This window comes from Euleptes europaea, chromosome 5 (assembly GCF_029931775.1).
Source record: "Euleptes europaea isolate rEulEur1 chromosome 5, rEulEur1.hap1, whole genome shotgun sequence".
NCBI classification, from domain to species: domain Eukaryota; kingdom Metazoa; phylum Chordata; class Lepidosauria; order Squamata; family Sphaerodactylidae; genus Euleptes; species Euleptes europaea.
This window is the reverse complement of record NC_079316.1, coordinates 394126-408062: the sequence shown is the minus strand read 5'-3', so window position 1 is coordinate 408062 and position 13937 is coordinate 394126. Positions and strand designations below refer to the sequence as shown.

Below are 13937 nucleotides of genomic sequence, written 5' to 3'. Positions count from 1 at the left end.
TCCCAACTGGAAAGACCACACTGAAAGCTCCAGAATGCACTGTTGGTTGTTGACCAAGCAAGGAGACTCACAAACACCTGCAACTCTGACAAACAGGAACACAGGTCTCTTGAACAATAAGAGCTCAGACTGATGTATTGTTTCAGGGTACTTGGAGAGATGCTATGGGAAAGGCACACTTGGTCCCGAGTGCCAAAGTACACAATAAATGAAGGGAGATTGTTACATGTCCACACCTCTTTCCCCACCCTATGGGAATGGGAACCTCCAGGATGATAAGAACCCATCGGAATAGAGGCCTCCTGCTTAAGGGGACTGAATTAATATTCTGCACAAGATGGAAGGCAAACATAAGACAAACCCTGGCACATCTCAACTCAGGCTGTGCCAGATTGTCAACAGGTTTGAATGTTGATGTGTAAAACAGCAAAGCCCCCCTCCCCATCTTCAGTGTGTGGCTGCTTTAGCACCATTTGGAGTGCCTCTTTCTGACTAACAGATTTCCCAGCATCATGAGGGCCAACAAAGGCCAAGGGGCCAGGAAGAGGGGAGAACGCATCCCTGATCCTTCACACTTTGGAAGTTGTGCGAGTACAAAGGAGTGTTGTGTGGTCCCCACCTGGCTGCCCAAGCACCCCCCCCCCCCATTCTAACTCAAGGGAGAGTAGCGGGGTTGCCTCAGCTACGGAGACAGGCTCCCTGACCCCGGCTGAAGTTCCTCCCCCTCCCACAAAGGGGTGTGAAAAGATCCCAAGGGAAATTGTAGCTCAGCGCCAGTTTTGACCGAGACTAAACATCGCAAGACGCCTTTGGGTTTAGTTCCTCAGCACGGCTGATTTGGACGAGCCTCCTGCTGAGCTGGCGCTTCCTCTTCGAGCCAGAGAGCCCGTTCACAGGGGTCTCTGTCCACACTTCCCCTCTTTGCTGAGTTCCACGAGGGTGCATCGGGGAGCTCTTGAGCATGTCCTGGACAGTGTGGGACCACAAGCTGCTGTTCTACATCGCTGAGCAAGTGGTTGATGACTCGGGACCACAGAGACCGAGCGCTGGCCCACCGCTTGGCTCCTCTGTCTTTAAAAGGGAGTTTCCAACTCTCTGCCTCATGCCTTTTAATCAAAGGGCGATCCCAAAGAGGAGTCTCATTTCATCAAGAGGGTTTGGTAGACACATTTTTTTGTGGGGGGGGGGGGAGGCACAAGTCTCCACAGAAGAGTCCACTAAGACACTGCTGCGAACAGGCTGTTAAAGAATTCCAAAAGGTGAGGGTTGACCTTGTCAGGCGCAATGCCGGCTCTTCCTTGGTAAGGCTTGCTTGTCAGAATGGTGACCCTCAGGGAGGGGCAGTGGCTCAGTGGCAGAGGATCTGCTTGGCATGCACAGGCTCCCTAGTTCAATTCCCAGCATTTCCAGTTAAAACGTTTAGGTAGCAGGTGATGGGAAAGACCGCTGTTTGTCCAAGACCCCGGAGAGCCACTGCCAGTCTGAGTAGGCAGTTCTGACCCCGATGGCCGGAGGGCCGAGTCAGCAGAAGGCAGCTAGCTGCATGTGCCCACGTTCCCTCTCTCCCAGCTATGTTTCCCAGCACCCTCTCCAGCCCAGAACCCCAATTAACCTGTCCCTACCTGCATCTCTCCTTAACCAATCTTTTTACACCGTTGCTCTACTGGACACCAGCGTTCTCCTGATAAGGAGCATGGCTTTAGTGGTTTTTTAAAAAGTATTTTACAGAGTAATTCAGCAATCACACCTCTCAGGCAAATGCCATCTGGTTCTGGCATTGTTACCAGTTGACATGTTTGGGGGGGGGGATTCCTTGGGAAAAATTGGCTGGAGACCCACACTCCTTTCTCTCCTGCATCCTCTGCAGCGGAGACAGGAGGAGAGGACACCCGGCGTTGCTTCCCTCTGAAGGGGAAGGGCTGCAGCTCAGAGGCAAAGGTTCTGCTCTGCAGGCAGGACGGAAGATGTCAGGCCAAGGAGGGGGCAACACGGGCCCTCAGAGGCTGACAGTGACTCAGGAGGCAGCTCTGTTTACGGAAGGGCCGGGGCTAAAGATGAAAAGGCCCAGGGGGGGGGGAGGGAAAAAATCCCACTAGTTCCCCCTTCCAAAGCCTCTGCCCCTAATTGTTCCAATGGAAATACTGGGAAATTTGGATCAGCATGTGGGGGGGGGGGGGAACACCTCTATTGCCAAAAGGACCAGCTCGGAGGAGGTGGGGAAGCCCTACAAAGCTGAGACCTTGGAGAGCCACTGCCAGTCAGTGGGGACAATACCAAATGGCCAGACCCAGTACCAGGCAGGCTGAGGGTTCACCTCCTGGTTCAAGGTCCTCTCTAGCTTTCAGGTAAAACCATGTATCTAACGAAGGGAGAGCTCATGCTCAAAAGCTCCTACCCAATAATCGTGTTGGTCTCGAAGGTGCCATTTGATTCATCAAGACAAAGGTAGTCCCCTGGGCAAGCACCGGGTCCTTCCTGACCCATGGGGTGACGTCACATCCCAACGTTTACTAAGCAGACTTTTGTTTGCGGGGTGGTTTGCCAGTGCCTTCCCCAGTCATCTTCCCTTTACCCCCAGCAAGCTGGGTCCTCATTTTACCGACCTCGGAAGTACGGAAGGCTGAGTCAACCTTGAGCCGGCTACCTGAAACCCATTTCCGTCGGGATCGAACTCAGGTCGTGAGCAGAGCTCTTGACTGCAGTCCTGCAGCTTAACACTCTGCGCCACGGGGCTGGATTCATAGCTAACCATTTATCAATACGTCCCTTTGAACAACTGGATCTCCAAATGTTGTCTCTGCTTGTTTTCAACTAACATTGTATTTGACAGCATTTGGGGCTTTTTAAAACATTGGGCCCTTATAACAAATTCTTCACTTGTTGAAGAAAACTGGGATTCCTCGCGGTGCGCCCAGAGCCTGAGCGGCCTCCCTTGCCCCCTTCTTAGCCTACGACACCCAATTTTGTACTTCTATTATAGATGTGAGATGACTTCCCTTACAAAATCCCTTTTGACTACTGCTTGTTGAGTAACTTCCCCTACCAAAATAGCTTCAGAGTTGACTTGTGAAACTGAATCGTGGCTGGGCGCTGCCGTTTTGTAACCGGGTGGGCATGAGTGGGCAGCCCAGGGCACGGAAAGGGGCAACCTCGCCACATTTTTATTTCAAATAGTTTATAGCAGAAAAACCGATTTTACAAGGCTATTTACAATGTACACTTGTTACACAAAATGCCTTTTTTACAACCAGGTACCATTATGGAGCAGCCAACATGTTTTTTATCTCGGAAGCAGCTGGCTCCCCTTGGGAACCCAAATGCAGCTTCCGGAACAGTCTAAGACGGCGTGGCCTTGTCAAGCAGCAGCTGGTGGTGGAATTGCATCAGTGATCCAACCATTTAAAACTGGTTGATAACGGCGTAAAAATAAACAGATCTCAGATGTCAAAAGGGATGAAACGTTTCATCAAATGTTCAAACAGGTTTTTGAGAATTCAGAATTGTCAGGGATAAAGTCATGAAAACTCAAATCTGTGATGAACAGGGAAAGATTAAAGGGGAAATGTTCCAGTGTCGAGAAAAACAGTCCTTCATCTCTTGCACAAGAGTTGCGTACAGACAGACCAATACAGCAGATCAACTCTTCCAGTTGGCACAATCTTCATAAACACTCCCCGCAAAAAAAATAAATTAACAAAAACCGAGCGCAATTTGTTAACAATTCCAACTTAAAGACTGTAAGGAAATACACATCTTTGCCACTTATTTGGTCAGGACCACCCACGGCACATTTGACAACAAAGCCCCTTCTCCCCCCCCCCCCAGCTTTTGAGATCCAGGGCCAGGCCCCTCCTCCTCACTCAGGCTTGTGGTGCTGGATGCCCCGGGGGTCCAGAGGCGGTGGGCTGTTTGCCCATGGCCCCTCCCCATCACCACAGCTATTGACAGACAAGGGACACCCAACTTGACCACTAACCGTCCACGATGGAAAGCAGAGGAAAGGGGGCATTTCCTTTAAAAGACCTGGTTGTTTATTTTACTTTTTTTAAAAAGTGAACCTGACGTTGAACAACCGCGGCCTTTGGCCGGTCCATTTGGTCTGGGCAGGAACAATAAATAACCCTCCTCAGCTGGCCCGGCTTCCAATCCTCACACGCTCAAGAAAGACTGCATAGCTAGCAAATAATTTAATAAGGAACTCTGAATCCAGGGCAACGCTGGACTTTTCTGCCGCAGACCGCCCGGCCCAGGGAGTTTCCACACAACCTAGTTTCTTCGCTGAATTCATGAGCTTTCAAGGAACGTCTTCCAAAAAACAGTCTTTTAAAATCAAATGACAGACTTGGACGCACAAGTCAGATTTCCCAGCGTGCCCCCCTGGCAGTAAGATGCCACCCGCATTCTGTAGTTCTGAACAGACAAACCCCCCTTTCAACCGCCCTCCACACAAACAAGTGAAGGGAATTAGTCCAGGAATTTCAGGGAAGGTTTTTCAGATGCTGCAAACAGCTGAAAAGCGACCCCAAGCAAGGGGGCCCAGGTTATCCCCCCCCCCATGCAATGCTGGCATGATGCTTTCAGCCCGGGTCTTTCGTGCCAAGGCGTGGGCAGGCCGTCCCTTTCCCCAGTCGCTACAAAGCAGAGATGAGAGGCAGGGAGAGAGACAGTGAGGAAGAGCAGGGGGAAGAGCACAAACAGCGCACAAGGCGGTTGTGAGTCACAGTTCCCAGGTCAAAGGTGCATAGCTACTTGGGTGCCTCCCCACCCACATTAAAATAAAATCACCTGAATTTTAAAACCAGCTGCCTCAGGCTTCTCCCCACCCCACCCCCCACTGCACGGTCAGCTGTCTCCAAGGACGGTCAGCCAGAGACCCCCGCCGGGCCTTAGACGGATTCCTGGAACTCTGAAGCCGGGGCGATCCTGCAGACCGTTCAGCCGCGCTGTGGCCCCACAAGGCCTGCCCCAGACACCATGGCCAGCAGGGGGTAAGGCCCTCTTGGCATCCTTTGGCCAGGCCCGCCCGCACCCCTTCACCCGCAGAAGGAAGGAGCCGAAGGGAGAACTGCTACGCTGCCACCCCAGAGAGTTTTCCAAAGTGAGGACAGAGGCAGGAGCGTTTGGGGCCCAAGCAAGAGGGCCCCCAGACCCCAAATTCCTCCGTGTCTTGAGAAGATCCCCCTCTCCAATCTCCCAGAATCCTCTGCATCAGATTTCTGCGTGAGTGTGTGGAAGGGATCCGTGGCACGGGGCCGAGGCCTGCAGGGCCTGCAACTCTTGCTCCTCCTTGCTGTGAAAGAACTTGCCGGTTTCTGGCATTTTGACCCTCCCCGTGCCCGCCCAACTGGCCTCCTTCCAGCACCTCCCAAGTGGCAGAAAAGCCGGCCTGGGCAGCGCTGGAGTCACGGCAGCCTCCTCCCCTCATCCTGCACAGACTTGGGCAGATCCAGAGGGGCGTTTTGTTTCCTGGCTCCTCCCTCCCCCACTGCATCAGACTGCAGACTGCAGCCTCCACCCGGGGTTCCTGTGGTTGGGTTATCTGCCCACAGGGACCCCCCCACAAGCAACACGGATGGAGGTCACAAGTCAAGGAGCGAGGGCTCTCTTTGGTGAGTGAGGGTCCTTTGCACAGCCCAGCCGGCTGCCAGGAGCCTTTGTGCTTGGGGGGGGGGGGGAGAGAGCAGGGTGCTCTCCCACCTGCTGGCCCAAACTGCCACACCCAGCCAGAAGGGAGAGCCGCTCCCCGGTTCAGCTGGGCGGCCAGCCAGATAGGCCAGCGCTGGCTCAAAGCAAACCATTGGCTGAGCAAAAGGACAGCAGAGACCATGCTGGGGGACCCCTCGAGAGACTGCCGGCATTCCCACCCCCCACCCCACCCCCCGCAAGATGGCCTCTATGAACGAAGCGCCCTGCACTTCCCCACAGCTAGCTGGACAGGACAGGTGCTGCCCTCAGAGCAGAAGGCCGAGGGGCTTCCCCCTCCCTGGAAGGGCTCTAAAGTGCAGCCTGAACGCAGGACGGGCCGACGGAACGGAGGAAATGAGCCCGGGAAAGAGGCCTTTGCCTCGGCTGGAAAAGCACCTCGCCCCACCCGGCAGAGGCCAAGTCTGAGCGACGGAGAGTCCGGCATCGAGACGCTCGGCGGGCCGGCAGGTCCCTGAAGGCGGCGCGTGAGTTGGTCGCCCGCTGCTACGTGACGGTGACGATGCGGCAGGAGCCGTTCCGGAGGGGCGGGGCTTTGGCTTCGGTGGTGGTGCTGGGCTTGGGCGGCCAGTCGGGGTCCACCCGCAGCTCCTGGGCCAGGTGGGCGTACTTGGCCTTGGGGGGCGCCTTGCGAAAGCCCAGCAGAGCAGGGAGGCGGCACCTCTGCCAGCGGTCCAGTGCCTCCTGGGGGGGAAAAGGGCAGAGAGAGAGAGACATGACTGTGACGCCACTGGGAAGGGAAGGGCGGAACTCCCCACATCCACTGCCTGGGACAGGGGGGTGGGGGGGCCTTGAAGGGCGATCCCACACCACTCCGGTAATATGTGCATGAAGGAATCGGGTGGAGGACGAGGGACACGTGGAGCCCCGTTCCTTCGTAAACTGGCTGCCAGAGCATCACGGGGGTCACGGCAAGGGCCGGCTGTGGCGCTGGGGGCTTCTGCTTCTTGAAAGAGGACCTGCAGTTTTTGGCCTCGGACAGCCAAGTGCTGTTTGCTGCAAGGACCACCGGCGCGTTGCTGGGGTGGCCACGGGACCGCACGAGAGGCCGGCTCAGCCGCAGAAGGCCCCCGAGGCCCTGGCCTTTGGGCCCAAAGAGGCGCAACACGGGGCTGCAGTTTCGATTTGGCCTCTTCTTCCCAGAATTGGAAGGGGATCTTAGAGGCAGGAAATCCAACATGAGACCACCCCCAAGGCCAGCCTGCCCAACCTCTTTCAAAGCAGCTGCCCCAGAACTGCGGCCCTGGCAAGATCGCTGGCCGAACCCCCCTCTTTCGTGGAGTTCCCTGGGTTGCCCAAGCGAGCTGCTCCTTCCCTCTTCAGTCTTACTTACCTCGCAGAGCTGTTGCACATGCTCTGAGCTCCCACGGGCAAGACCCCCCCCTCCCCATCACTGAAAAGAGATATTTTATGGGCCACCCTCACCACCACACTGAGCTTACAGGTGTCTGGAAAGGGTGGTGGTGGGGGGACAGGTCTAGCCTCCCGCCCCACACCCACCCCATGGGGCCTCCCACAACACGGCACACGGCATGCTTGAAGGATGGACAGTAAAACACGGAGTTCCAACCTGTGGTGGGTGGGAGGAGGGCGGGTGGGAATCCCCTTGCTTGTCCTGGCGGAAGAGGACTTTCCAGAGCAGCATGTCAAGCAGGGCATTCTGCGGGGTGTCGCAGGGAGCAGGAGAACCAAGAAGACCGTCATCATTTCTGGCTAGCCAGCACTTCACAGACAAGAGGTAGGCGGAGGGTCACCGACCCCCAGCAGAAGGGAACCCCTGGGGGGTTCGGGCTAGCAAGGTTAGTTTACTGGAGCAGAAGCGTTGGGCAGGGCAGAAGGGAGAGCACGTGTGCAGGGGGTGGGGGGTGGGGTCTGTTTCACAAGCATTGTGGAAAGCACAGCTGGACACTTTCACTCCAGTAAATTTGGATCCTGTTGTTCTATAACGACTGCTTGTCGGCTGCCTTGAGCCACGAGGAAAGGCAGGGAACAAATTGCTTGAATAATAAAATAAACCCCAAGACTCTCATAAAATCATAAGAGATGGATGGGACCACCAGGGTCATCTAGTCCAGCCCCCTGCACAATGCAGGAAATTCACAACTATCTCCCCCCACACACACACCCAGTGACCCCTACTCCATGCCCAGAAGATGGCCAAGGTGCCCTCCCTCTCATTATATGCCTAAAGTCACAGAATCAGCACAGCTGACTGGTGGCCATCCAGCCTTTCTCTCTCCAGCCTCCCCAGCCAGCATGGCGAATGGAAAGGTTCTGTGGCTCAGGATAGCAGGTAAGTCATTTTGCACATTTCTTTGATGAGCCTGGGGGAACTGCTCCCCACAGAGTTAGTGAAAGCGAGGTCAACGTATGTCCCCCCCTCCCTCTGGCGTCTGCAGGGGAGGGCCGCTCCAACCCTTCCAAGCCTGCTTGGGGGCAGCATCCAAGCCCAGCTCAGCCAAGGCCAGGGTTCTGCAGGTGCAGTGGGGGAAAAAGGCAGACGGTTCCCCCGTGCCCAGCATTCAGCTTCCCCGTACCACCGGCCTTCACTTTTAAAAACCCAGCAACCCACCCATGTTTCTAGGCCTGACAGCTGCTGCTGAAGATCCCCTGGGGCTGGAGGGGGGGGGGCTCAGTGCCCAGCCGCCCCACAACTCACCACAAAAGGACACATTTCACGAACAGAAAAAACGGAAGAACAGTGGTGAGAAAGAGCAGAGATCGGCTTAGCTGGCCAAACAGCCAAACGCAGATTGCAGAGCCTGGATTTCCTGGCTGCAGAACTCCAGACCCTGAGCCAGAAAAGCCCTTTCCAGCGGGCTTCAAGGCATGGGGCAGCATCACAGAAGGGTGTGGGAACACGGACACTCTCTCCGCAAGGTTCAAAGGTGAAGCAGGGGGAGGTGGCTGCCCCCAGCCCAGCCTCAGCACCCCTCCCGTGTGGCCCCCGATGACTCACCTCCACCAGGACGGACACCGCGCCGTTGAGGAGCACAATGATGAGCATCGCCACTCGCCACGGGAAGGGCACGCACACCAGCTGCAAGAGAAGCGCCCCCCACACGCACACACGCAGGTGAGAAGAGCAGCCAGCCAGCCAGCCAGCCCAGTCCCAACTGCTGGGTCCGCACCTCCTCCTGCTGTGGGCTGGTGGCCCGGGGGGTGGTGGTGGGGGATTGCTTTGCAGGGGGCGCCCCGGCAGAGCAGGAAGTCTGTATTCACAGCTATCTCCACACACATCCCTGTGTGGATGTTACGTCCGGCCTGCTGGACCCTGGATACCGCTTTTGGGCTTCAAGGTTTGAAATGTCTCAGTTGTGGAGAAAAACGACCCTCAAGACACAACCCACCCCCGCCTCCCAGAAGTACCCCTTCTCCCCAACACGCTCAGATAGAACTGGACAGAAGCAGCCGTACAAAGGGTCCTGTTCCCCTCCGCCCACGTTTCCCAGATCTGACCCCAATGAAAAGAACGAGGGAGTTTTGCTACAAGAGGTCTGCTGGAAAGTGGCCCGGAAGGCCTTGGGGGGGCTCCCGCTCCTCCTCCTCCCTGGGCCTCCAGCTGCCCAGCCTTCTTCGACAGGCCTCCTTCTTCACACAAGAATGAGAAGGAAGGGGCCTCTTGCCAGAACCAACCCCCGGCTGAACCAAGTCCCAGGGACAAATCCCGCTTTCACCCTCAGAGGCACATCCTGCACAGGACAAGAGCCCTGCTGGAATTCAAAATATGCAGACAGAGGCTCAGCAGCCCAGAAAGGATATTCCTCCAAGCAGACCAGAGGGACACGGGCGCGGCCCTTGAATCCCCAGGCAGAATCAGGTCCAATAATAATGGGCAGAGGGGCATTTGGAGGGGCTTCCATGAGGCCAGGGCTGACGCCGAGGGCACGGCATCATTTTTTGCCCCTTTCCATGGCATTCAGAATGAATTGTGCACACTAAAAATGAGATCAGGGGAAGCCACACACTGCCCTCCTAGCATGGCAAACTCTGAGCGCAAGCGAACACAGGCGTGCCCTGTCCTGAGCAACCTCCACACCCCCACCCCCAAGTAAGCCGCTGAACTGGATTTCTCTGCAAACTCAGAACTTGCAAAGTCTGCAGAAGCCAAGGAGGTGAAGAAGCCCATGAAACATCCAGCGTGGCAGGAGAATTCCACCCCCACGCACTCTTCCGTTTGGTGGTCCCCACCTTGAATAACGTCCAGGGTCATTCTATAAGAAGCAGGCTTGAGTCCAGCAGCATTAGAGACCCACAAGGTTTACGGGAAATTGACATCCAATACCTGACGAAGGGAGGAGCTCTGGCTCATGACTGCTCCCACCCCGAAACTCTTGTTGGGTCTCTAAGGTGTTACTGAACTCGAATTGAGCTCCCCTACTGCAGACCCACACGGCCCACCTCTGGGGCAATTCTATAAGAGGTTTCAGTTACAAGCTCCCGCCTCCCCTCCCCCTCCCAAGCAGTCCAGGTGCCAACCAGGCAAGACCCTGGGAGACACGTGGCCGGAGCAGCTCCCAGCGGTTCAAAAGTTCCCTCCTCCGGCACAAGGTGGAGAGAGATGCTGCTGCTGCTGAGGGCCAGGAAATGAGGGGAGGGGGATTTCAGCCTCCTCCCCCCTCACCATTTTCCTCATTGTGGCACCACTGGAGTCCAGATCCAGATGCCCGCATCTTGGCCCCAAGAGGACACTCAGCAGCTTCCTGGGGGGCCGTTTTAGATTAGAGAAATGGGGCAGGAAGGAGGACTTTGCCCCTCCTTCTGCCACCACCCCTGTCTGAGCCCAGGTCGCCAGGTCTGATCAACACTGGGTGCGCCAGCCACAGAACTCCCGGCGCCTTGCGGTCTGCTGTCTTTCCCCCCCTAATCCCTCCTGATGCCAAAGGGAAGGGCGGGGTCCCAGGGGTGGGGGGCAGATGAATGCCCGGCAGGGCACGGGCAGAGCAGAGCCTCTTAGGATCATACCTCCAGGGCCCAGTCAATGGCCCTGACTGGATGCAGCATGATGAAAAGCATGAAGGCATACAGAACCATCACCGACAGGACAAAGAGATCTGCAAGACCGAAGGGAAAAGGCTGCTTGAGGCTTCCCCTCAGCAGAAGCCAGAATCAAGTGGCCCCAAGAGAGACGGAGCCCTTGGGCAGCCGACATCCCCAGCCCTCTGGGCAAAACGGTGGCCCGGGGGCAACCAGCCAGGAGAGAGCCGGTTCTCGCCCCGGCTCAGCCCCACCGCCAGTGCTGACGTCCCCCGTCTTCCGGGAGGCAGGTAGTCCCGTCTCGGGCTGGAGCAGCGCTGCCTGGCACTCGGAAGAATGGCGGGCCACCGGGGGAACTTTTCCTTCCCTGGCTTCCCTGGAGCCAACTGCCCTGCTCCTGAAGCCCTTGGCCCTCTGGGGGGGGGGGAGTGGTCAGGAGAGGCGCTGAACCTGCCCTTCCGCCTGGAAGCTGGCCGAGAGGCCAGGCAGTGCTCTCAGCCCTGCGCTCCCGCCGGCCTCCCCAGGGGCAAAACCCGCTCTGGCCCCACGGCAGCAGCTGGTCTGGGAGGCCGCGGGGCCCTCCCCCTCCCCAGAGCCCTGCTCGCCCAACAAACTAACCACCCGGAGAGTAAGCCCCACCCCCAGCACCAGACAAGGGGGCGTACAGTTCTTGTGGCAGGGCTGCCGGAAGGGCTTCCCTTTGGAGAACGCGACGGCCACGGTGAGGTACTGGAAGCTGGAGATGAAGAAGAGGGTGGTGTTCTCGTAGTTGCGGATGTTGTGCTCGTCGTGAAGCGTCCCGTTCCCATGCGTAGAAGCGTTGGCCTCCGGGGCCCCGGGCAAGCGGCAAGCGCTGCAACAGGACGGGCAGGTGGCAAAGGGGCCCACGGAGCGCCGGAGAGAGAGGCGGGGCTCTAGCCTCGCAGGCGGGGCGCCAGGGCAGGAACCTCGCCTCAGAGACCACCCTCCCAGGTCTCGCCCAGGCGGCTGAGGGGTGGAGGTGGGGAGCGGGTGGGGGGGGGTCAGGGCTGACCGACTTAGAAAGCAGTTTCCCAGAAAGCCTTGGAAGTCCTCTGTGCTTCCTTTTCTAGCCCACCCTTTCTCGAATTAGCTCAGGGCAGCACATCATGCAAGGGGGGGCCGGGTGAGAGACCCACAAGCAAGGCAGGAGAGGGAGGAGCCATCTGCCCCCCCCCCCCCAGCAAGCTCCACCGCTCGGCAGGGATCTGAAGCCAGGGCTCCCTGCCTCCAATCCACCACACACACGCATATACACACACACACACACATGTATGCACACACTCTGGCGCCAAGCTGAGGTGGCCATGAGCTCATACAGGTGGGCAGCTCTCTCTCTCTCTCTCCTCCCGTCAAGAGAACGACGGGAAGGGCACCCGGGAGAGAGCATGTGGGCGAGGCAGACCGGAAAAAGCAAGCGGGCCGCTCACCAGCCCTGGTAGCCCCAGCAAGGAGAAGGGGGCCCCATCCTGGAGATGAGGCCCCTGCAAGACTGTCAAGTCATGCCCCACCACAAAAGGCCAGTCAGTGAGGCCAACACAGGGGAATCCATGCACACGCACACACACACCCGCTCCCCAGCCCAGAGTGAGCCCCCCACTTACTCCGAGTGCGGGGTCCACGGCTCGTACCAGGGCTGCTGCCTGACCCAGAGGAAGCCCAGGGCCTGGAAGCCGAGGCAGATGAGGATCTGGGTGAGGACGGAGCACAGCAGGGGCCCGGAGATGAGGCCGGCGGGGGGCCGCTGGGCAACCAGCTCCTTCCAAGCCGGATTCAGGCTCACTGCAGAGACACAGGCGGGCAGGGGTCACGCACTGGGCTGGGCTGGGCGACCGAGCTGGCGGTCCCATGGCTGCCCCCAAACAACAGCCCAATGCAGCCATCTTCATAGACAGGGGACGTTTAGCAAGTCCTGAACCACCTGCATCTTTTGTGCAAGGCTGCATCTCCCCCCTCCCCCAGAAATGGAGAAGTGCAAGGGGCTCCCCACTGGGGCACTGACCCCCCACCCCGCTTCTGAGACTGGACCAGGCCCCCAACCTCCCTTTGCAGCACGAGGGGCTATAAGCTGGCCTCTTTAAAGTCCCGCCAGCCTCTGCTTCTCAGGGGGCTGAACCCTGCGGGGGCCAGCTCCCTGCCCAGGATTTGCCAGGCCCAGGCCCACTTGGCCAGCGAGGTTTTCTGCCCATCGCTTGAGCCACGAGAAGCAAGGAAGCAACTGTGGCCCTGAGCCCACGCACGGGATCTCTCACAGGCTGGCCCCGGAAATTGAATTGGACACAAGGCCCAGACCCGAGAGTTCTCCAGGACTGTTCTCAGGAGGGAAAGAAAGCTGACAAGAAACGAGGCCTCCTTTGGGCGGGGGGTGGGTGGGTGGGGGAAGCGTCGTACTCACTGGTGAAGACCACCACCAGAATGATGGCCAGATCGATGAAGAGGAACTGGAGATCTCCCAAGTTGCTCAGCATCTACAAAGAAGCAGGTGGCACCATCCGCTCGAGGAAAGGCTGCCTCGCGCTGGGGAGAGCCGAGGCCCGTCTCCGGCCGAGCTGCTCGGTGCCTCTCCCTCCCTGGGGCCCAACACGGCAGGGCAATGGGCCTCGCAGCACCGGGGCCACCCACAGAAAAGCTCTGCTGGGAGTTGCGTGCCTGCCAGACGAGGGGGAGGGAGGCAAAAGGGGAACAGGGACTCCCTCTTTGCCAGAAGAGGCACACTCACCGAGTACAGGAGGGTGACAGACACGTACTGGATGATGCTGTACAGGGCCATGAATTTAAACACGCAGAAGGATGTTATCAGAGCTGCCCGGCCTTCCCTGGGGAAACGACAGCAGCCCAGTCAGGCTAGCAGCCAGCGCTGGCCTCAGCGGCACGCAGAAGGTCCCCAGTTCAATCCCTGGTAGGGCCTCCAGTTCAAAGGGCCCGGAAGCGGGTGATGGGAAAGGCTCTCCACCCCAAACCCGAGGCCGTGGACAGCCACTTCTTGACGGGCACAAGCGCCAACTGGCACACCCAACAGCACACAAGCAGGGCCAACCCACAGAATTCAGGAGCGAGGGCAGGATTCAGCCCCCAAGAGCTCCATAAGAACATAAGATACAAAAGACCACCTTATTTCCAGGATGTACAAATTACTACTAGAAATCCACTGCGAACAAGAACGGATTAAACCAACTATGATTACTTGGGCACAAACTTTGGGTCATGATATACTGTTGGATAAATGGGAAAGGCTTTGG

At 57.7% G+C, this 13937-nt stretch overlaps 1 protein-coding gene across 1 annotated transcript in view; it reads right to left on the bottom strand.

Moving 5' to 3' along the window:
- Positions 1-6189: 6189 nt before the first annotated feature.
- Positions 6190-13937, bottom strand: part of ATP13A3 (ATPase 13A3) — a 45121-nt gene continuing 37373 nt past the window's right edge. The window contains exons 25-32 of the mRNA XM_056850252.1: positions 13418-13514; positions 13094-13166; positions 12303-12480; positions 11346-11533; positions 10669-10757; positions 8663-8743; positions 7274-7363; positions 6190-6387 (exon numbers count right to left, since the gene is read on the bottom strand). Of these exons, the coding sequence (XP_056706230.1) occupies positions 6190-6387; positions 7274-7363; positions 8663-8743; positions 10669-10757; positions 11346-11533; positions 12303-12480; positions 13094-13166; positions 13418-13514 (994 nt within the window). The remainder of the gene's footprint in view (positions 6388-7273; positions 7364-8662; positions 8744-10668; positions 10758-11345; positions 11534-12302; positions 12481-13093; positions 13167-13417; positions 13515-13937) is intronic.